This window comes from Oncorhynchus masou, chromosome 29 (assembly GCF_036934945.1).
Source record: "Oncorhynchus masou masou isolate Uvic2021 chromosome 29, UVic_Omas_1.1, whole genome shotgun sequence".
Taxonomy (NCBI): Eukaryota; Metazoa; Chordata; class Actinopteri; order Salmoniformes; family Salmonidae; genus Oncorhynchus; species Oncorhynchus masou.
Window position 1 is genome coordinate 45,286,724 of NC_088240.1, and position 21,387 is coordinate 45,308,110.

At 41.8% G+C, this 21,387-nt stretch overlaps 1 protein-coding gene across 1 annotated transcript in view; it reads right to left on the bottom strand.

Moving 5' to 3' along the window:
• LOC135519625 (striated muscle preferentially expressed protein kinase-like) overlaps positions 1–21,387 on the bottom strand; it is a 132,554-nt gene that overhangs the window by 31,205 nt on the left and 79,962 nt on the right. The window contains 9 exon segments of the mRNA XM_064944865.1: positions 1,885–1,984; positions 2,559–2,727; positions 3,048–3,160; positions 3,444–3,616; positions 6,144–6,267; positions 6,461–6,667; positions 7,155–7,259; positions 7,898–8,017; positions 15,382–15,611. Coding sequence (XP_064800937.1) covers positions 1,885–1,984; positions 2,559–2,727; positions 3,048–3,160; positions 3,444–3,616; positions 6,144–6,267; positions 6,461–6,667; positions 7,155–7,259; positions 7,898–8,017; positions 15,382–15,611 — 1,341 coding nt within the window.

The window sequence follows — 21,387 nt, forward strand, 5'->3', positions numbered from 1 at the left end:
GATTTGCACAATCTTGGCATTCTCTCAACCAGCTTCATGAGGTAGTCATCTGGAATACATTTCAAATAACAGGTGTGCTTTGTTAGAGGTGGAATTTCTTTCCTTCAGTTGTGTTGTGACAAGGTAGGGGTGGTAAAAGCCATATTTTGTAAAAGTCCATATTATGGCATTAACAGATCAAATAAGCAAAGAGAAAGACAGTCCATCATTACTTTACATTCATTACATTAAGTAAAGTCATTTCGGAACATTTCAAGACGTTTCTTCAAGTGCAGTCGCAAAAACCATCAAGAGCTATGATGATACTGGCTCTCATGAGGTCAACCATGGGAAAGGAAGACCCAGAGTTACCTCTGCTTCAGAGGAAAAGTTAATTAGCGTTACCAGCCTCATAAATGGCAGCCCAAATAAATGCTTCACATAGTTCAAGTAACAGACACATCAACATCAACCGGTCAGAGGAGACTGTGTGAAATCAGGCCTTCATGGTCAAATTGCTGCAAAGAAACCACTACTGAAGGACAGCAATAATAAGAAGAGATTTGCTTGGGCCAAGAAACACGAGCAATGGACATCAGACCGGTGGAAATCTGTCCTTTGGTCTGATGAGTCCAAATTTGAGATTTTGGGTTCCAACATTGTCTTTGTGAGTCGCAGAGTAGTTGAATGGATGATCTCAGCATGTGTGGTTCCCACCGTGAAGCATGGAGAAGGGTGTGTGAGGGTGCTTTGCTAGTGACACTGTCTGTGATTTATTTAGAATTCAAGGCACACTTAGCCAGCATGGATACCACAACATTCTGCAGCGATATGCCATCCCATCTGGTTTGCGCTTAGTGGGGCTATCATTTGTTTTTCAACAGGACAATGACCCAACACATCTCCAGGCTGTGTAAGGGCTATTTGACAAAGAAGGAGAGTGATGGAGTGCTGCATCAGATGACCTGGCCTCTACAATCACCCGACCTCAACCCAATTGAGATGGTTTGGGATGATTTGGACTGTAGAGTGAAGGAAAAGCAGCCAACAAGTGCTCAGCATATGTGGGAACTCAGGACAGTTGGAAAAGCATTCCAGGTGAAGTTGGTTGAGAGGATGCCAAGAGAGTGCAAGGCTACTTTGAAGAATCTCAAATATAAAATATATTTTGATTTGTTTAACTACATGATTCCCTATGTGTTATTTCATAGTTTTGATGTCTTCACTACTATTCTACAATGTAGAAAATAGTAAAAAATAAAGAAAAACCCTTGAATGAGTAGGTGTGTTCAAACTTTTGACTGCCACTGTATATATACATACACTGAGTGCACAAAACATTAGGAACACCTTCCTAATTTTGAGTTGCACCCTCTTGTGCACCTCAGAACAGCCTTAATTCTTTGAGGCATGGACTCTATAAGGTATCAAGCGTTCCACAGGGATGCTGGCCCATGTTGACTCCAATGCTTCCCACAGTTGTGACAAGAAGGCTGGATGTCCTTTGGGTGGTGGACCATTCTTGATACACACAGGAAAACCCAGCAGTGTTTCAGTTCTTGACACAATCAAACCGGTGCTCCTGGCACCTGCTACCATAACACGTTCAAAGTCACTTTAATCTTTTGTCTTGCCCATTCACCCGGTGAATGGCACATATCCAAAATTCATGTTTCAACTGTCTCATGGCTTAAAAATCATTTTTTTTGTCTCCTCCCCTTCGTCTACACTGATTGAAGTGGATTTAAGTGACAATAAGGGATCATAGCTTTCACCTCGATTCACCTGGTCAGTCTATGTCATGGAAAGAGCAGGTGTTCCTAATGTTCTGTACACTCAGTGTATGTATATGTATGTGTATATATATTTCTTCTTCCTAGCTTTCTTTACAAACTGGTGCCTCACCTCCCGATTTCCTTGTGGATGTCATAGTAGTCAGTCAGCCGGCGCATCTTCCTGAGAATGGTCTCCTCATCCTCCATTGAATCCCCCTTGTCTTCTCTAACTGCAAGGCAACGCAAAAGTGAGGACACACAATTACAATGCAGCCTAATTACAGGCCGATATGTCATAGTATTCTGGGCCTGAGTTAATCACATTCCCAAGCTTTAATTTACATCACCCTCTGCGTACTGTAGCTGTATCTCAACAATCTGACTAATACGTGTCCTTGGTGAGTAGTATGAGGTGCGAGCAGTGGGTCAGTTTCAGAGCAATCTGCATAAGCAATGCTGAATGAACATTTCACTCCAAAAATGAAAGTTTGTCTAATGTTTTCAGACCTCAAAATGAATCCACATCCTTTGACATCGGTTGTGTAGATCCGGCTGTCTCCACCTCAAATTAATGGAAAAGATAAGCACCCTTTCACTTGGGGATTAAGTCATATTGCTGGATCGACACAACTGATGGCCTAGGTTGTGGACATATCTCGTAATTCGTCTACTTTTGAGGTCTGAGAATGTTTGACAAACTTTAATTTTGGAGTGAAAGGTCCCTTTAATTAATTTGCTTACACGACTACGCCTTTGTGTCAATACTGGAAAGCATATTTGATTAAAGAGTACGGAGAGGCTTACCTGTGTGCACGGTGAGCTCAGCCTTACAGGACACAGAGCCAGCCAGGTTCTTGGCTGTGCAGGTATACACTCCTGAATCTTCCGGACTTGTGTTGAGCACCACGAGGGAGCATTCGTTGTCGTCATACACAAAGGTGATGTGACTACTCTCACACAGCAATATATCATCCTGAAACCAAGTCACAATAAGTCACTCTGAATGTAATCTTTTTTTTCTTCATGACAATAAACATGCATATAGTAAAATGACATCATAGAATGTCAATGTTACTTGTAATTACGCACTTACTATATTAGAAACTAATTTGAAACATCATGTGGACAGTTTCCTCTCACTACAATTCAGTCATTGTTTATCTACCTTCTTACCAGCTGAGTACCTACATTCAATCTTGTTAGCTATTGAGTAACTACAAGGCATGAGGTTGAAATGAATAAAGGGTTCCAATGATATGAAACACTCATATGTTTGTGTCTCAATTTATGCACCTTAAACCACATGATGTCGGGAATGGGCTTGCCCTCCACAACCACAGCCAGACGAGGCGTATCTCCCATGTGCACATCCACATCCTCCATGATTGTCTCAAAGGTTGGCGGTGCTACAGATAGGGAACACGAGAATGTGTTTGATTTTTCACAATAATCAGTATCTTGATACTTAAAGTATCATTGCAAGGAAATACGACGCAAACTAAATGTCCTTACAATGTACCTTGCTGCAGAAAGGCATTTTGAAAGAGTAGCTAACTTTTTAATGGCCATAACTGTTGTTAATTATACGAGTTTCCCCTTCAAAACATTGAAAAGTGCTTTGAGCGCCTGTTATTAGTGATATATCCAAAAATCCAAATCATTATCATAATCCATCATTATTACACTCACCTGCCATTTCCACACTAAAGATGCAGGAGTCGCTGCCAAACTTGTTGGAGGCCACACACATCAGCTGACCCAAGTCGCCACTCTTCACCCTCAGGATCTTCAAAGAGTGCTGGTCGTCATCGGGCATACTCATCTCATACAGCCCATCTTTGGTGGCAAGGACCAGTCCCCTCCTGAACGCAGAGCACAATAAGGCAACGTACAAATCCCATTGTTGGGGTTTTGCTACTTTTTGGGGGTAATAACTTTTGTTGTGTGACTGTTTCACACATTTTTTTGTTTCATCCTACAGTCCTTGGTGACATTTTTGCATTTTTGCGGATTCAATTGTGGTAGAGCAAACAAGAAGGCCAGCTGCAAGAGTTGATTAATGGCTCAATGTGTTGGAGCATGGTTTTGGCAACATAAAGCATGTGGGTTTGACTCCCACATGGGTCATACACAGTGCATTCGGAAAGTATTCAGACCGCTTCACCTTTTCCACATTTTGTGATGTTACAGCCTTATTCTAAAATGGATTTAATTGTTTTTTCCCCTCATCAATCTACACACAATACCCCATAATGACAAAGCAAAAACAGGTTTTTAGACATTTTTGCAAATGTATTACAAATAAAAAACTCAAATATCACATTTACATAAGTATTCAGACCCTTTACTCAGTACTTTGTTGACACACCTTTGGCAGCGATTACAGCCGCTTGTCTTCATGGGTACGACGCTATAAGTTTGGCATACCTGTATTTGGGAGTTTCTCTCATTCTTCTTTGAAGATCCTCTTAAGCTCTGTCAGGGGGAGCTCTTTTAGGTTCTCTCCAGAGATGTTCGATCGGCTTCAAGTCTAGGCTCTGGCTGGGCCACTCAAGGACATTCTGAGTCCCGAAGCCACTCCTGCGTTGTCTTGGCTGTGTTCTTAGGGTTGTTGTCCTGTTGGAAGGTGAACCTTCACCCCAGTCTGAGGTCCTGAGCGCTCTGGAGCAGGTTTTCATTTAAGGGTACCTCTGTACTTTGCTCCGTTCAACTTTCCCTCGATCCTGACTAGTCTCCCAGTCCCTGCCACTGAAAAACATACCCACAGCATGATGCTGCCACCACCATACTTCACTGTAGGGATGGTGCCAGGTTTCCTCCAGATGTGACGCTTGGCATTCAGGCCAAAGAGTTCAATATTGGTTTCATCAGACCAGAGTCCTTTAGGTGCCTTTTGGCAAACTCTAAGTGGGTTGTCATGTGCCTTTTACTGAGGAGTGGATTCCGTCTGGCTACTCTACTATAAAGGGCTGATTGGTGGAGTGCTGCAGAGATGGTTGTCCTTCTGGAAGGTTTTCCCATCTTCCCAGAGGAACTCTGGAGCTCTGTCAGAGTTACCATTGGGTTCTTGGTCTCCTCCCTGACCAAGGCACTTCTCCCCCGATTGCTCAGTTTAGCCTGGGCAGCCAGCTCTAGGAAGAGTCTTGGTGGTTCCCAACTTCTTCCATTTAAAAATGGAGGCCACTGTGTTCGCAGGGACCATCAATGCTGATGAAACCTTTTGGAATTGTGCCTCGACACAATCCTGTCTCGGAGCTCTAAGGACAATTCCTTCAATCTCATGGCTTGGTTTTTGCTCTGACATGCACAGTCAACTGTGGGACCTTATATAGACAGGTGTGTGCCTTTCCAAATCAAGATCAATCCATTTAATTTACCACAGATGGACTCCAATAAAGTCGTTGGAACCTCACAAGGAAGATCAATGGAAACAGGATGCACCTGAGCTCAGATTCGAGTCTCATAGCAAAGGGTCTTTATACTTATGTAAATAAGGTATTTCAGTTGTTTTTTTCATAAATTAGCAAACATTTCTAAAAAACTGTTTTTGTTTTGTTATTATGGGTTATTGTGCGTAGATTGATGAGTAAAAAAATTGTTTGTTCAATTTTAGAAAAGACTAGCGTAACAAAATGTGGAAAAAGTGAAGAGGTCTGAATACATTCCGAATGCACTGCATAGTGAATATAAGTTGAACTGTATATTTAAATGAAAAGCATCTGCTTAAAAATGTCCATGTTAATACAGTTGTATTGTATGTTGGCACCCTTGCACTTTACAATGGAGCAGGATGTTCTGTTTTCTCTTTTCAAAACTGGTTGAATGGCTATTTATACCCTGTAGAGTCTTGAAATTTACCACAGATTAGGTAAATTGCACTTAAACGAGAATCACTTGCCTCCAACCAAATTTCTTCCAATTTGGAATATTTTAGTCCAGGTCATTATTTTTACTTTGAAGTGGCTGGATGCCCTTTGGGTGGTGGACCATTCTTGATACACACAGGAAACTGTTGAGTGTTAAAAACCCAGCAGCGTTACAGTTCTTGACACACTCAAACCGGTGTGCCTGGTACCAACTACCATACCCTGTTCAAAGGAATTTAAACCTTTTTTCTTGCCCGTTCGTCCTCTGAATGGCACACATACACAATCCATGAGTCAATTCACTCAAGGCTTAGAAATCATTAACCTGTCTCCTCTCCATCATCTACACGGATCATCTACACTTAAGTGGATTTAACAAGTGACATCAATAAGGGATCATAGCTTTCACTGGATTCATCTGGTCAGTCTGTCATGGAAAGATCAGGTGTTCCTAATGTTTTATTCACTCAGTGTATAACTGTACATTATACTATCAGGTGTAGTGATCCAGTGCGTGACTTGCCTTTTCCAGATTACTGCAGCGTTGATGTGGTTCAGAGTGATAGTGATGCTGACTGACTGGTTCTCCTGCACATACACCATGTCTGGCTTATCAATTATTACTGGAGCCTCCTGAAGATATGGACCTTGGGAGAAATACAATCATGTAAAGGGATAGTTGATCCAAATAAATAATTTACATATTTGTTTCCTTGCTTTGTTAGTCTTTGGACAAGGAGAGAGTGAAAGCCATGCTTTCATTTAGTTATTAGCCCCTGCCACCAACCAACATAAGCACTGTGTCATCAATTCATGTTGCCCTCACTTGATGGCTCATACCTCTGTCGACAAGTTGCACTGGGTCTGTGGACGGAGAGGGTTTGCTAAAGGCCTTGGTGGTGATTGACAAGACCCTGAAGGTGTAGCGGACTCCTTTGGAGCAGGAGGTCACTGTGTAGCAATGCTCTTTCAAACTGGATGCTATGATGGTCCACTGGATTGAGCCCAGCACTTGTTGTTGGATGGCATACATCAACGTGTTGGGATCTGCAATGACAAACATATATACCTTTTCAATATGTGAACGTATGTAGACAGAGGATTGACTTTGACCACCTGTGCAGATGGCAGATGAAATGGCATTCAAACAAAATTCAAATGAATGTGTACTAGACGTTTTCCTGTATTGGAACAATGGATGTGATAGCAAAACAAAATGCAATTTAGATGTGCTGGAACTGTTATATTCCCACATTGCAGATTTGTTTGAACCGCATTACCGATACCATCTACCCACAGCCGAAACTTATTCAATATTCTTTAAACAATAAATTATTCCCCCTGGTGCTGTGCTTTCAATTTTAAACTATGACTTGGTAAATCTAAATGCAGTAAAGATATATCATTCTTCACTTTTACATTTTTGTGTGTTGTTACATCTGTCTAGCAGCTCTAGCTCTTGAAATACAGGAAACCATGGCTCCACAATCCATATTATACTGAATGACAGCAATGCCAGTGAAAGGAAAATGACCAATAGAGGGGTCCAGCCTCCGGGGTTTCTTCCAGCACAGGGTTATCGTCTTGCCAGTAACAGCCTCTATTACTGGGGGCCCATCTGGAGGGTCTGGAAGAACGTCTGAAACAGTAATAGATATATAAATTCACACTACAAGTGTTTCACATATATAAGAGTTAAATTTTAAGTGTTCATTAACCTTCATATTATACAGTATCCCTTTATCACACCCCCTACAGTAAATAGCTAAATTGAACGCATTTGAACATAGATTTGAACTTTTGTTAAAAACACAAGGTGCATAATTCCATTAACACTGTAATTCAAGTTAATGGTCTGTGGTGAAATCGCCTTTTTGTGCATGCATCATCATACCAAATCAACCCCTAGACCCACCTCTAGATCTGAAACAATTGGATAGGTGCGTGCTCTATGGTGAAAATTCTACCTAAGTAGAGGAATAGCAAGGCAAACCTATGTAATTGCTGTGTTGCTTAAACCTATCAGGTCCTTTCAGATCTACAAGAGTACCATGGGGGTAGGGGCTATATGGGTTGATTTGGGATTCAGCAACAGACTATACTCTCTTCACAAAGTTAATGAAATGTCAACTGACTTAAAATGGTTCTTCGGCAATATGAGGACCATACATGCACATGACAATGGAAAATGTCTTACAATGCATTATAACTGTACCAAAATGCATTATACCTGTAGGATTGAAGTAATATTATCAAAAATCATCTGGGATTTCTCACCAGTCACATAGAGATGGGCGTAACAGGTGGCCTTGCCCACCTTGTTGGAGATTACGCTCTTGTATACCCCTCCGTGGGCGTGGCAGACAGAATGGATGACCAAGCTGTGGATGTCTCTGACTGGAAGAGAGGACCACCACAGGGGTGAGTTTCCCAATGCCTTGATAGCATTAAGATAATCGCTATATCCTGCTGAAAGTGCATTATTTGAATCCAAATAACATTGTTGCACTTCAACTGACCCCCTATAGTTGATTGACGCACCGGTGCGTCCCCATCAAAATCTGTCAGTTTAAGCTAGAGATATCCGTTTTTTGCATTGGATGTGTCTCAATCCGCCACATCCGCTGATGTCGCACTCCCGCATCTGCGGTGAAAGGTGGCAGAGCTAGAGCAGTGTTTGTCAGAACACAAGACATCTCGAAAATCTGTCTTTTCACAAAACCGTCTGTAGCGTCTGAACAGTTTGAGCTAGAAAACTATTATCACCACTCTATGGAAAGGGGAGAGTCTCACAAACATGATTGTGTTCTCCGTTTTGCTGTGCGACGCCAACGATACATTTCTGGACTGTAGTTTTTGCCATGTATGGATGTGTTATTCCATGCAGTTCTGTAGGCTATAGAAGTAAAGGCCAAATTCAATATTTTATCAAACATATTGATACCTAAAGAGGTCCGACAAGCTAAAGACCTTCATCTGCATCAAGTAAAACAAAACCTAGTTGCAGATGTGGGCACGTACCACTCACGAGGACTGTGTGCTCCCGATCTCCGTGGCCGACGTTAGTAAGACATTCATGCATGTTAACCCTCGCAAAGCTGCTGGCCCAAATGGCATCCCAAGCCACGTCCTCATGTGCAGACTAGCTGGATGGAGTGTTTTACGGACATATTTAAATCTCTCCCTATCCCAGTCGGTTGTCCCCACTTGCTTTAAGATGTCCACCATTGTGTCTGTACCCAAGAATGCGAAAGTAACTGTCATCATGAAGTGCTTTTAGAGGCTACTTAAGGATAATATCACTTCCACCTTACCCAACACCCTAGACCCACTAAAATGTCCATACCACCCCAACAGATCCATGGACGACGCAATCACCATTGCACTGCACACTGCCCTATACCACCTGGACAAGAATAATAGCTGTAAGAATGCTGTTCATCGACTACAGCTCAGCCTTCAACACCATAGTGCCCTCCAAGCTCATCACTAAGGGCCCTGGGTCTGAACCCCTCCCTGTGCAACTGGGTCCTAGGCTTGCTTACGGGCCGACCCCAGGTGGTCAAGGTAGGCAACAACACCTGCACCACACTGATCCTCAACACAGGGGCCCAAGCTCAGTCCCCTCCTGTACTTCCTGTTCACCCATGACTACGTGGCCATGCACGTCTCCAGCTCAATCTTCAAGTTTGCTGACGACCCAACAGTGGTAGTATTATATCCAAGATGGCGTAGCAGTCAGAGGTCTTTGTCCTTCGTCTTATCGTGTCCCATGTATATATCTTTTCAAATATTTTTCTAAACCTCAACTACAAAATACTCTCCTGCAACCTGCCTCACCCAATGTGGTGAGGATCTGCTTTTTTCTAAAGTATTTTTCTTTACCTGAATCGGAATCACCCAACAGAAGCTAGCCAACTAATTAGCTACTAGCTAGTAGTCAGCTAACCACTGCTAGCGGTCATCAGCTACCTTTTTGCCTGGAAAGCTCTTGCCAGTTTATACAACACGATTCAAACCAGAGCATACCGGACCTATTTTCTCTCCATGTCCCCGGATTCCTGCCACAAGCTCTAAACCTTCTCACCTGGATCATCGCAGCTAGCTATCTGCAATCCAAGTGACGATCCTTGGCTAATGTCTCTGTCCCGTAACAAGCGCCAGTTAGCCTGGAGCTAGCCCATGCTAGGCCCATCTCCTGGCTAGCTGAAGAGGTCCCTCAACCACTCCTGGGCTACAATACCTATTTTACCAACTGGCCTGGACCCCTTTACTGTCGGTACGGGGTACAGAACCCTGCCGATTCTTCACGACTGGACTACCGACGTAATTTCCTAGAGAGGGTTACTCAATCGGCTCATACGTCGCGACGTCCCCTGAATGCCCATCTGCTAGCCTGCTAGCCGTGGCACACTATAGCTTTCTAGAGCATATTGGACTGTTAGCTGAATAGATCCATTTGCCAATTAGAATGGACCCCTCTGCTACACGGAACCCTACTAATCCATCTTGACTGGTCTATCGACAGAACCGCACAACGAGGATAAAACAGACATTCCTCTGTCGCGACGTCCCTCTAAGGCCCTTCTGCTAGCTTGCTAGCCCCGGCCTGCTAGCTGTCTGAATCACCGTGTCTCCAGCCAGCCCAACCACTCATGGTCCCCTATGATTAGTCGGATATGCATGTCTCTCCCTAATGTCAATATGCCTGGTCCATTATTGTTCTGGTTAATGATTATTGTTTTATTTCATTGTAGAGCCTCTAGCCCTGCTCAATATGCCTTAACCAAACATTTAGTTCCACCTCCCACATGACATGGTGACATCACCTGGTTTAAATGTTTCCAGAGACAAAATCTCTCCAATCATCACTCAATGCCTAGGTTTGCCTCCAATGTACTCACATCCTACCATACCTTTGTCTGAACATTATGCCTTGAATCTAATCTACCTCGCCCAGAAAGCTGCTCCTTTTACTCTCTGTTCTGAGCGTCCAAGAAGACCAGTTATTTTAGCCTTTAGCTGTAGCCTTATTCTACTCCTCTGTTCCTCTGGTGATGTAGAGGTTAATCCAGGACCTGCAGTGCCGAGCTCCACTCCTATTTCCCAGGTGCTCTCATTTGTTGACTTCTGTAACAGTAAAAGCCTTGGTTTCAAGCATGTTAATAATAGAAGCCTCCTCCTTAAGTTTGCTTTATTCACTGCTTTAGCACACTCTGCCAACCCGGATGTCTTAGCCGTGTCTGAATCCTGGCTTAGGAAGACCACCAAAAACCCTAAAATTTCCATCCCTAACCATTTTCTGGCAAGATAGAACTGCCAAAGGGGGCGGAGTTGCAATCTACTGTGGAGATAGCTTGCAGAGTTCTGTCTTGCTATCCAGGTCTCTACCCAAACAATTCGAGCTTCTAATTTTAAAAATCCACCTTTCCAGAAAAAAGAATCTCACTGTTGCACTTGCTATAGACCACCCTCTATACCCAGCTGTGCCCAGGACACCATGTGTGAATTGATTCCCCCCACCTATCTTCAGAGCTCGTGCTGCTCGGTGACCTAAACTGGGACATGCTTAACACCCCGGCCATCCTACAATCTAAGCTCGATGCCATCAATCTCACATAAATTATCAATGAACCAACCAGGTACAAATCCGTAAACATGGGCACCTTCATAGATATCATCCTAACCAACTTGCCCTCCAAATACACGTCTGTTGTTTTCAACCAAGATCTCAGTGATCTCTGCCTCATTGCCTGCATCCGTAATGGGTCTGTGGTCAAACGACCACCCCTCATCACTGTCAAACGCTCCCAAAAACACTTCAGCAAGCTGGCTTTTCTAATCGACCTGGCCGGGGTATCCTGGAATGATACTGACCTCATCACGTCAGCAGAGGATGCCTGGTTATTCTTTAAAAATGCCTTCCTCACCATCTTAAATAAGCATGCTCCATTCATAAAATGTAGAACCAGGAACAGATATAGCCCTTGGTTCACTCCAGACCTGACTGCCCTTGACCAGCACAAAAACATCCTGTGGCGTACTGCATTAGCATATGCAACTTTCTAAGGAAGTTAGGAACCAATATACACAGGAAAGCTAAGGCTAGCTTTTTCAAACAGAAATGTGCATCCTGTAGCACAAACTAAAAAGTTCAAGGACACTGTAAAGTCCTTGGAGAGTAAGAGCACCTCCTCCCAGCTGCCCACTGCACTGAGGCTAGGAAACACTGTCACCACCGATAAATCCACTATAATTGAGAATTTCAATAAGCATTTCTCTACGGCTGCCCATGCTTTCCACCTGGCTACCCCTACCCTTACCCCGGTCAACATCTCAGCACCTACTGCAACAACTTGCCCAAGACCTCACCTGCCCCGCTTCTCTTTCACATTTTGACATGTTCTGAAAGAATTGCAAAATCTAGATCCCTACAAATCAGCCGGGCTAGACAATCTGGACCCTCTCTTTCTAAAATGATCCGCCAAAATTGTTTCAACCCCTATTTCTAGCCTGTTCAACCTCTCTTTCTTATCGTCTGAGATAAGATTGGAAAGCTGCCGCAGTCATCCCCCTCATCATAGGGTGAGACACTAGACTCAAACTGTTACAGACCTGCCCTGCCTCTCTAAAGTCTCCGAAAGCCAAGTTAACAAACAGATCACCGACCATTTAGAATCTCACTGTACCTTCTCCGCTATTCAATCTGGTTTCCGAGCTGGTCATGGGTGTACCTCAGCCACGGTCCTAAACGATATCATAACCGCCATTGATAAAAGACAATGCAGTGCAGCCGTCTTCATTGACCTTGCCAAGGCTTTCGACTCTGTCAATCACCACATTCCTATCGGCAGACTCAATAGCCTTGGATTCTCAAATGACTGCCTTGCCTGGTTCACTAGAGTTCAGCGTGTCAAATTGGAGGGCCTGTTTTCCGGACCTCTGGCTGTCTCTATGGGGTTGCCACAGGGTTCAATTCTTGGGCCGACTCTTTTCTCTGCATACATCAATGATGTCGCTCTTGTTGCTGGTGATTCTCTGATCCACCTCTACGCAGACGACACCATTCTGTATAGATCTGGCCCTTCTTTGGACACTGTGTTAACAAACCACCAAATGAGCTTCAATGCCATACAACACACCTTCAGAGACCTCCAACTGCTTTTAAATGAAAGTAAAACTAAATGCATGCTCTTCAACCGATTGCTGCCCGCATCCTCCCGCCCGACTAGCATCACAACTTTGGACGGTTCTGACTTAGAATACCTAGGTGTCTGGTTAGACTGTAAACTCTCCTTCCAGACTCACATTAACGATCTCCAATCCAAAATGAAATCTAGAAAACTGACTATCCTACTGATCATCGACTTCGGCGATGTCATTTACAAAAAAACTCCAACACTCTATTCAACAAATTGGATGCAGTCTATCACAGTGCCATCCGTGGGGATGAGAGGTTATTTTCCTGGCACCACTCTGCCAGGGCTCTCACCTTCTCCTTGTTGGCTGTCAAGCCTTCATATTTATTTATTTTACTTCACCTTTATTTAACCAGGTAGGCTAGTTGAGAACAAGGTTTCATTTACAACTGTGACCTGGCCAAGAATAAAGCAAAGCCATTATTATTTTTTAAACAAATTACATATTCATATTCTGGATTCTTGACATCGGTCACTCTAATATATCTATATCTACTGCTGTACTGCTGTACATACCATTCTTAGTATATATTGTGTACATAAATCTGGTGTATGTACAGTGCATTTGGAAGGTATTCAATCAATCTACACACAATACCCCATAATGATTAATCAAAAACAGGTTTTTCGAAATAAAATAAAAAAAACAAAAAAAAACACATTTATATTATTAGTCAAACCCTTTACTCAGTACTTTTTTTGAAACAAATTTGGCAGCGATTACACTTACTGCCTCAAGTCTTCTTGGGTATGACGATACAAGCTTGACACACCTGTATTTGGGGAGGTTCTCCCATTCTTCTCTGCAGATCCTTTGAAGCTATGTCAGGTTGGTTGGGGAGGTTCGCTGCACATGTCTTTTCAGGTCTCTCCAGAGATGTTCGATTTTGGGTATCCACTCAAGGATATTCAGAGACTTGTCCCAAAGCCCCTCCTGTGTTGTCTTGGCCGTGTGCAACAGGTCGTTGTCCTGTTGGAAGGTGAACCTTCCCCCCAGGCTGAGGTACTGAGCACTCTAGAGCAGGTTTTTATCAAGGATCTCTCACTGCATTGTTCCATTCATTTTTCCATCGATCCTGACTCGTCTCCCAGTCCCTGGCGCTGAAAGATATCCCCATAGAATGACGCTGCTCCCACCATGCTTCACAGTACTGATGGTATTTTTTTATTTTATTTTTATTTTATTTTTTTTACCTTTTTTTAACCAGGCAAGTCAGTTAAGAACAAATTCTTATTTTCAATGACGGCCTGGGAACAGTGGGTTAACTGCCTGTTCAGGGGCAGAACGACAGATTTGTACCTTGTCAGCTCGGGGGTTTGAACTCGCAACCTTCCGGTTACTAGTCCAACACTCTAACCATTAGGCTACACATTGGCCAGGTGATGAGAGGTGCCTGGTTTCCTCCAGAGGTAACGCTTGGCATTCAGGCCAAATAGTTCAATCTTGGTTTCATCAGACCAGAAAATCTTGTTTTGCATGGTCTGATAGTCCTGAGGTGCCTTTTGGCAAACTCCAAGCAGGCAATCATGTGCCTTTTACTGAGGAGTGGCTTCCGTCTGGCACTCTACCACAAAGTCCTGATTGGTGTCGTGCTGCAGAGATGGTTGTCCGTCTGGAAGGTTCTCCCATCTCCACAGAGGAACTCTGGATCTTTGTCAGAGTGGCCATCGGGTTCTTGATCACCTCCCTGATAAAGTTACTTCATCCCTGATTCATCAGTTTGGCTTGGCAGCCAGCTCTAGGAAGAGTGTTGGTGGTTGCAAACGTCTTCCATTTAATAATGATGGAGGCCACTTGGGGGCATTCAATACTGCAGAAATGTTTTGGTACCCTTCCACGGATCTGTGCCTCGACATAATATTGTTTCAGAGCTCTATGGACAAATCCTCTGACCTCATAGCTTTGTTTTTGCTCTGACATCCACTGTCAACTGTGGGATCTTACATAGACAGGTTTGTGCCTTTCCAAATCATGTCCAATCAACTGTATTTAACACAGGTGGACTCCAATCAAGTTGTAGAAACATCTCAAGGATGATCAATGGAAACTGGATGCCACCGATTTCAATTTCAAGTCTCAAAGCAAAGGGTCTGAATACTTATATAAATAATAAAAAAAATTAAAAAATATAAATCTGAAAAAAATTCTAAAAAGCTGTTTTCGCTTTGTCATTATGGGGTATTGTGTGTAGATTGATGAGGACATTTTTTTATTTAATCCATTTTAGAATAAGACTAACGTAACAAAATGTGGAAAAGGGGAAGGGTCTGAATACTTTCCGAATGCACCGTACGTATAGATTGCATTTGGATTACTTTTACAGTGCTATTTGGGATGTTAATTGGTTTCGTTCCGACATTTCTTGAATATATTTTTATTATTATTTGTGTACTTGCTTGACATTTTACTGCATTGATAGGTCCAAGTAACATAAGCATTTCGCTTCACCCGCTATAACATCTGATAAACTGTGTACTCCACCAATACAATTTGTTCTTACTTGATGAAGTTGCAGTTTAAACATATAGAGCTGGAATTATAAAATACCAATCTCAACTCACACTGTGTCATTTTCCTATCCTCCGTGCTGTCGATTTTCTTGCCGTTGTGGAACCACACAATGGTGGGGTACGGCAGTCCAGCCACCTTACACTTGAGCACGGTCTCTTTGCCCTCAATCACGTCCAGGTCATACAGGGGCTTGACAAAGTCAGGCATGGTGAAGCGCTCAACCTCGTTGTCCGGCACCTCGGGCTCCTCTGGGATGGATGGCATCTTCTCTAGCTTTGCCCTTTGGAGGGAGAGAGGTGAGAGAGAGAAGGGGGAGGGACCAAGGGAAGGGAAGTTACTATTGGGAAGACGTGACCTAAAACACACCCGCAACATATTTGTAGAGTTAAAAGCACAATGTAGTCATTACGTGCAAGGATTGTGATTCCAAATAATAAAAACATTTGATTACTTATACACTATAGTAAATATGGCCAAATACGTATAATTTCTTTAAATGGATACATAAGTGATTCGTTTGTCTAAATGGTAAAACATATGAATGAAAACACCCACAAATAAAATGTAACATTCTGTACTAGAACAATATATTCATAACTTAATTTAAAATCCAAAATACTGGAGTACAGTATACATAAAATGTCGCTTTTCCAAATACAGTACAGGTACTGTGCCTTCGGAAAGTACTCAGACTCCTTGACTTTCTCCACATTTTACCCCATAATTACAAAGCAAAAAAAATACACTAAACTGAAATACCTTATTTACATAAGTATTCAGACCATTTGCTATCAAAATCGAAATTGAGCTCCGGTGCATCATGTTTCCATTGATCCTCCTTGAGATGTTTCTCCAACTTGATTGAAGTCCACCTGTGGTAAATTCAATTGATTGGACATGATTTGGAAAGGCACACACTGGCCTATAGAAGGTCCCACATTTGAGATTGCACGTCAGAGCGAAAACCAAGCCATGAAGTCAATGGAATTGTCCATATAGCTCCGAGATAATAGTGTTGAGGCACAGATCTGGGGAAGGGTACCAAAACGTTTCTGCAGCATTGAAGGTAACCCAGCCAAACTGAGCAATCGGGGGAGAATGGCCTTGGTCAGGGAGCTGACCAAGAACCCAATGGTCACTCTGACAGAGCTCATCTGTGGAGATGGGAGAACCTACCAGAAGAACAACCATCTCTGCAGTACTCCACTTATCAGGCCTTTATGGTACTGTAGAGTGGCTAGACAGAAGCCACTCCTCAGTAAAAGGCACATGACAGCCTGCTTGGAGTTTGCCAAAAGACACGTAAAGGACTCTCAGACCTTGAGAAACAAGATTCTTTGGTCTGATGAAACCAAGATTGAACTCTTTGGCCTGAATGCCAGGTGTCACATCTGGGGGAAACCTGGCACCATCCCTACGGTGTAGCATGGTGGTGGCAGCATCATGCTGTGGGGATCTTTTTCAGAAGCTGGGACTGGGAGACTAGTCAGGATCAAGGGAAAGATGAACGAAGCAAGTACAGATTGATCCTTGATGAAAACCTGGTTCAGAGCACTCAGATCTCAGACTGGGGCGAAGGTTCACCTTCCAACACAAACCAGTCGTGGCTTTGGGACAAGTCTCAGAATGTCCTTGAGTGGCACCTTTTGGTCTTATTTCTTGTTTATTTCACAATAAAAAAGATTTTTCATCTTCAAAGTGGTAGGCATGTTGTGTAAACCAAATGATACAAGCCTGGACTTGAACCGATCGAACATCTCTGGAGATACCTGAAAATAGCAGTGCAGCAACGCTCCCCTTCCAACCTGACAGAACTTGAGAGGAACTGCAGAGAAGAATGGGAGAAACTGCCCAAATACAGGTGTGCCTTGCTTGTAGCATCATACCCAAGAAAACTCGGGACTGTAATCACTGCCAAAGGTGTGTCAACAAAGTTCTGAGTAAAGGGTCTGAATACTTAAGTAAATGTGATATTTCAGTTTTTTATATTTTAGAATTTTCCAAAAATATCTAAAACCCGGTTTAACTTTGTCATTGTGGGTTATTGTGTGTAGTTTGATGAGGGAAAAAAACAATGTAATCAATTTTAGAATAAGACTAACATAACAAAATGTGGAAAAAGTCAAGGGGTCTGAATACTTTCCAAATGCAGATGAAGGACCTTAATTTGACCCACTATGCTACAGCAGGGAAATAATCCTGTAGCAACAGGAAATGTTAATTATTATGTGGATTATATTTAATGGATAGTTTTTGTTGGAGTCTGACATTTTAAAGCGGAAATTAAACATTAGAAGCCTTTTTTTGTAACACTTTGCATTAAGTTACCCTTTTACTATGCAACTAACACAGTAATAACTGTGTAAACAGTAGTTACATAGGTTTTACTATGTAATTACATGTTAATAGGGTTCTTCCGGAATCATTTGTTACACAATTGGAACAAGGAATGTGTAATTACGCATTCACTTGCTGAAGGTTATTCCACATGTGTAAGTACTGATGATATTACACATTCTCTTGTGCTACTATGTAACTAATATTTTGTAATTACACATTTGAAAGTCACCTGTGAATTACAATGTTAATAACTCAAACCAAAATATGACCTTGATACATGTAACTACAAGGTGCCACAACCATCAAATCCACCTGCAGGGTTGGGGAGTAACGGATTACATGTAATCCGTTACATGTATGCAATTACAAAAAAAGGAAACTGTAATCCGTTACATTACCAGCAAAAAATATTGTAAATCAGATTACAGATACTTTTGAAAGACTTGATGATTACTCTGAGGATTACTTTTAAATTTAGAAAGAATGTTTGAGGATTTTTTGTTGTTGTTGACACTTCTCTGTTTTCTCAATAACATTTAAATCAGCATTGAAAAAAGGAACACATTCAAGTTTGTTCCACCCCAGTAAGTCTGACCACAAGTCAGAGAAGACTATGATGATACTCCAAATGTGTGATGGATCGCGGGAAAAGAGCAGGAATAGGTTTTTGTCGGCTACAGTCCAAGCTATGGCTTTCAATGGTGCGACTGCTGTCGGCATTCCAAAGATTACGCTATTTGAATAAACGCTTGGAGGTAAGGATGACAGCAGTGGTGTAGTCTACAGCGGTAAGGATATCACTTATTATTGATATCTACATAGCGCATTGATTTGAATCACACTGCTGACCTCTCATTTAGCTATTTGCGCCTTACGGATTGTGGTTGTTATGGATGGCTGTTCACAAATCTAAATGTATATTTGAACCAAATAGTGATTGAATTCAAAAAGTTTAAACTGCCGATCAATCATTGTTTTTGAAACCAGTGGATAGCCAGTGAAAAATGCCCTCTGCAACAGCTGCATAGTGCGGATCCAAGCCCATAGAATGAAAGTGCGGCTTTTATTGCTCAATCTAATTCATGCTGATATTTTTTTATCCATAGGACTAATGGAGACATTATCAAACTTGCACACATTTGATAGACTTAAAGGGGCAATCTGTAGTTGCTACATCCATTTTTGGACTTATTAATGATATATATTAATGTAAAGATTGAATTCAATGGTATTATTATATGCAGTAGAAAGCCTCTCATCACCCCGAGAATACCATCACCCCGAGAATACCATCACCAACCCATCCCCACAACCCTGTGGGGATGTTTTTGCATCGGCAGGGACTGGGAAACTGGTCAGAATTGAAGGAATGATGGATGTTGCTAAATACATGGACATTTTTGGCAGGAGACCTGTTCTAGTCTTCCAGAGATTTGAGACTGGGAAGGAGGTTCATCTTCCAGCAGGACAATGACCCTAAGCATACTGCTAAAGCAACACTCGAGGGGTTTAACGGGAAACATTTAAATGTCTTGGAATGGCCTTGTCAAAGCCCAGACCTCAATTCAATTGAGAACCTGTAGAATGACTTATAGATTGCTGTACACCAGCGGAGCCCATCCAACTTCAAAGAACTGGAGCAGTTATGCCTTGAAGAATGGGCAAAAATCCCAGTGGCTAGATGTGCCAGGCTTATAGAGACATACCCCAAGAGACTTGCAGCTGTAATTGCTGCAAAAGGTGGCTCTACAAACTATTGGCTTTGGTGGGGTGAATAGTTATGCATGCTCAAGTTCAGGTTTTATTATTTCTTGTTTATATCACAATAAAAAAGATTTTGCATCTTCAAAGTGGTCGGCATGTTGTGTAAACCAAATGATACAAGCCCCCCAAGAATACATTTTAGGGGGGTGAATACTTTCACATGCCACTGTACATAACCAACTCATAAAGTAAAATGCAACGTCCATATATGGCCAGCTATGTAAACTTTAACATTGATTTATCCTGAAATAGATTGTCTTCTTCCAATGCCTCTTATTTTATAACCTGAGATACTTTAGTATTTTCTAAATATTTTTTAGCAAAGGGGGCATTGCATTTTCAATATTGATCAGGTTTATCAGAAGATCATCTGCAAATAAGTTTAGTTTACATTCATGTTTATTAATTCTGATTGTTTAGGACATAAATGCAAAATGTTTATACATTTTATTATTTCAGTTGGGCAGTTGAAAGCTTCCAAAATTTTCAAAAGAAAAGGCCAGTCAAGATGGTTGAAAGCCATCAACAGCCATTATTGGCAAATCTATCTTATTTTTTTGTGTATTGTTTTAAACTGAAACACGTTCTTGTATTTGTTTAAAATTGTCTATTTTTAATAACCCATGTTTGATTGATATGTATCAAGTGAGGTAAGAGTTCTGCCATTTTATTGCGTATAAATGTATAATTTTACTGTCACGATTTATAAAATGTATGAGTACAGTTGATGTCGGAAGTTAACATACACCTTAGCCAAACACAGTCATGGCCAAAAGTTTTGGGAATGACATAGATATTAATTTCCACAAAGTTTGCTGCTTCAGTGTCTTAAGATATTTTTGTCAGATGTTACTATGGAATACTGAAGTATAATTACAACGCTTTTATTGACAATTACATGAAGTTGATGCAAAGAGTTAATATTTGCAGTGCTGACCCTTCTTTTTCAAGACCTCTGTAATCTGCCCTGGCATGATGTCAATTAACTTCAGGGCCACACCTGACTGATGGCAGCCCATTCTTGCATAATCAATGCTTGGAGTTTGTCAGAATTTGTGGGGTTTTGTTTGTCAACCCACCTCTTGAGAATTGACTACACGATCTCAATGGGAGTTTCTGGGGAGTTTCCTGGCCATGGACCCAAAATATTGATGTTTTGTTCCCTGAGCCACTTAGTTATCTCTACGAGACAGAACGCGTCTTCTTCCTGAGAGGTATGACGGCTGCGTGGACCCGTGGTGTTTAGACTTGCGTACTATTGTTTGTACAGATGAACATGGTACCTTCAGGTGTTTGGAAATTGCTCCCAAGGATGAACCAGACTTGTGGAGGTCTCCAATTTCTTTCTGAGGTCTTGGGTTGATTTCTTTTGATTTTCCCATGATGTCAAGCAAAGAGGCGTTGAGTCTGAAGGTAGGCCTTGAAATACATCCACAGGTACACCTCCAATTGACTCAAATGATGTCCATTAGGCTATCAGAAGCTTCTAAAGCCATGACAACATTTTCTGGAATTTTCCAAGCTGTCAGCAGGGGACTCTCCAGATTTTCCTGGTTGTAATATAACTGAAATAACTGTTTGATACATGGAACTAGGAAGTACTGAATTGAGTGATATGTGGGTTGTCATTTGTGTAAATAGGGGAGCTAATTTGTCCCAAAATGTTGAATAGAATTCCATGAGAAAGCCATCTTATCCTGGTGCATTTCTACATGCGAATGTTTTAACAGCATTTAATATTTATTATTGGGTCATCTGTTTTTAGCCATTTTTTGTCTGCTGATAATTGCTTCAGAGTTGAGTTGAGTCTAAGAAGGCTATAGGATCCATTGAACTATTGTTAAATTCTGATTTATATACATTTTCATAGAAGCTTTTAAAATGGTCATTAAATCGTGTTGTTGTTTCATTACAGCTTTGAATCTTTATTTTTTAAAACAATAGTAGTTTAG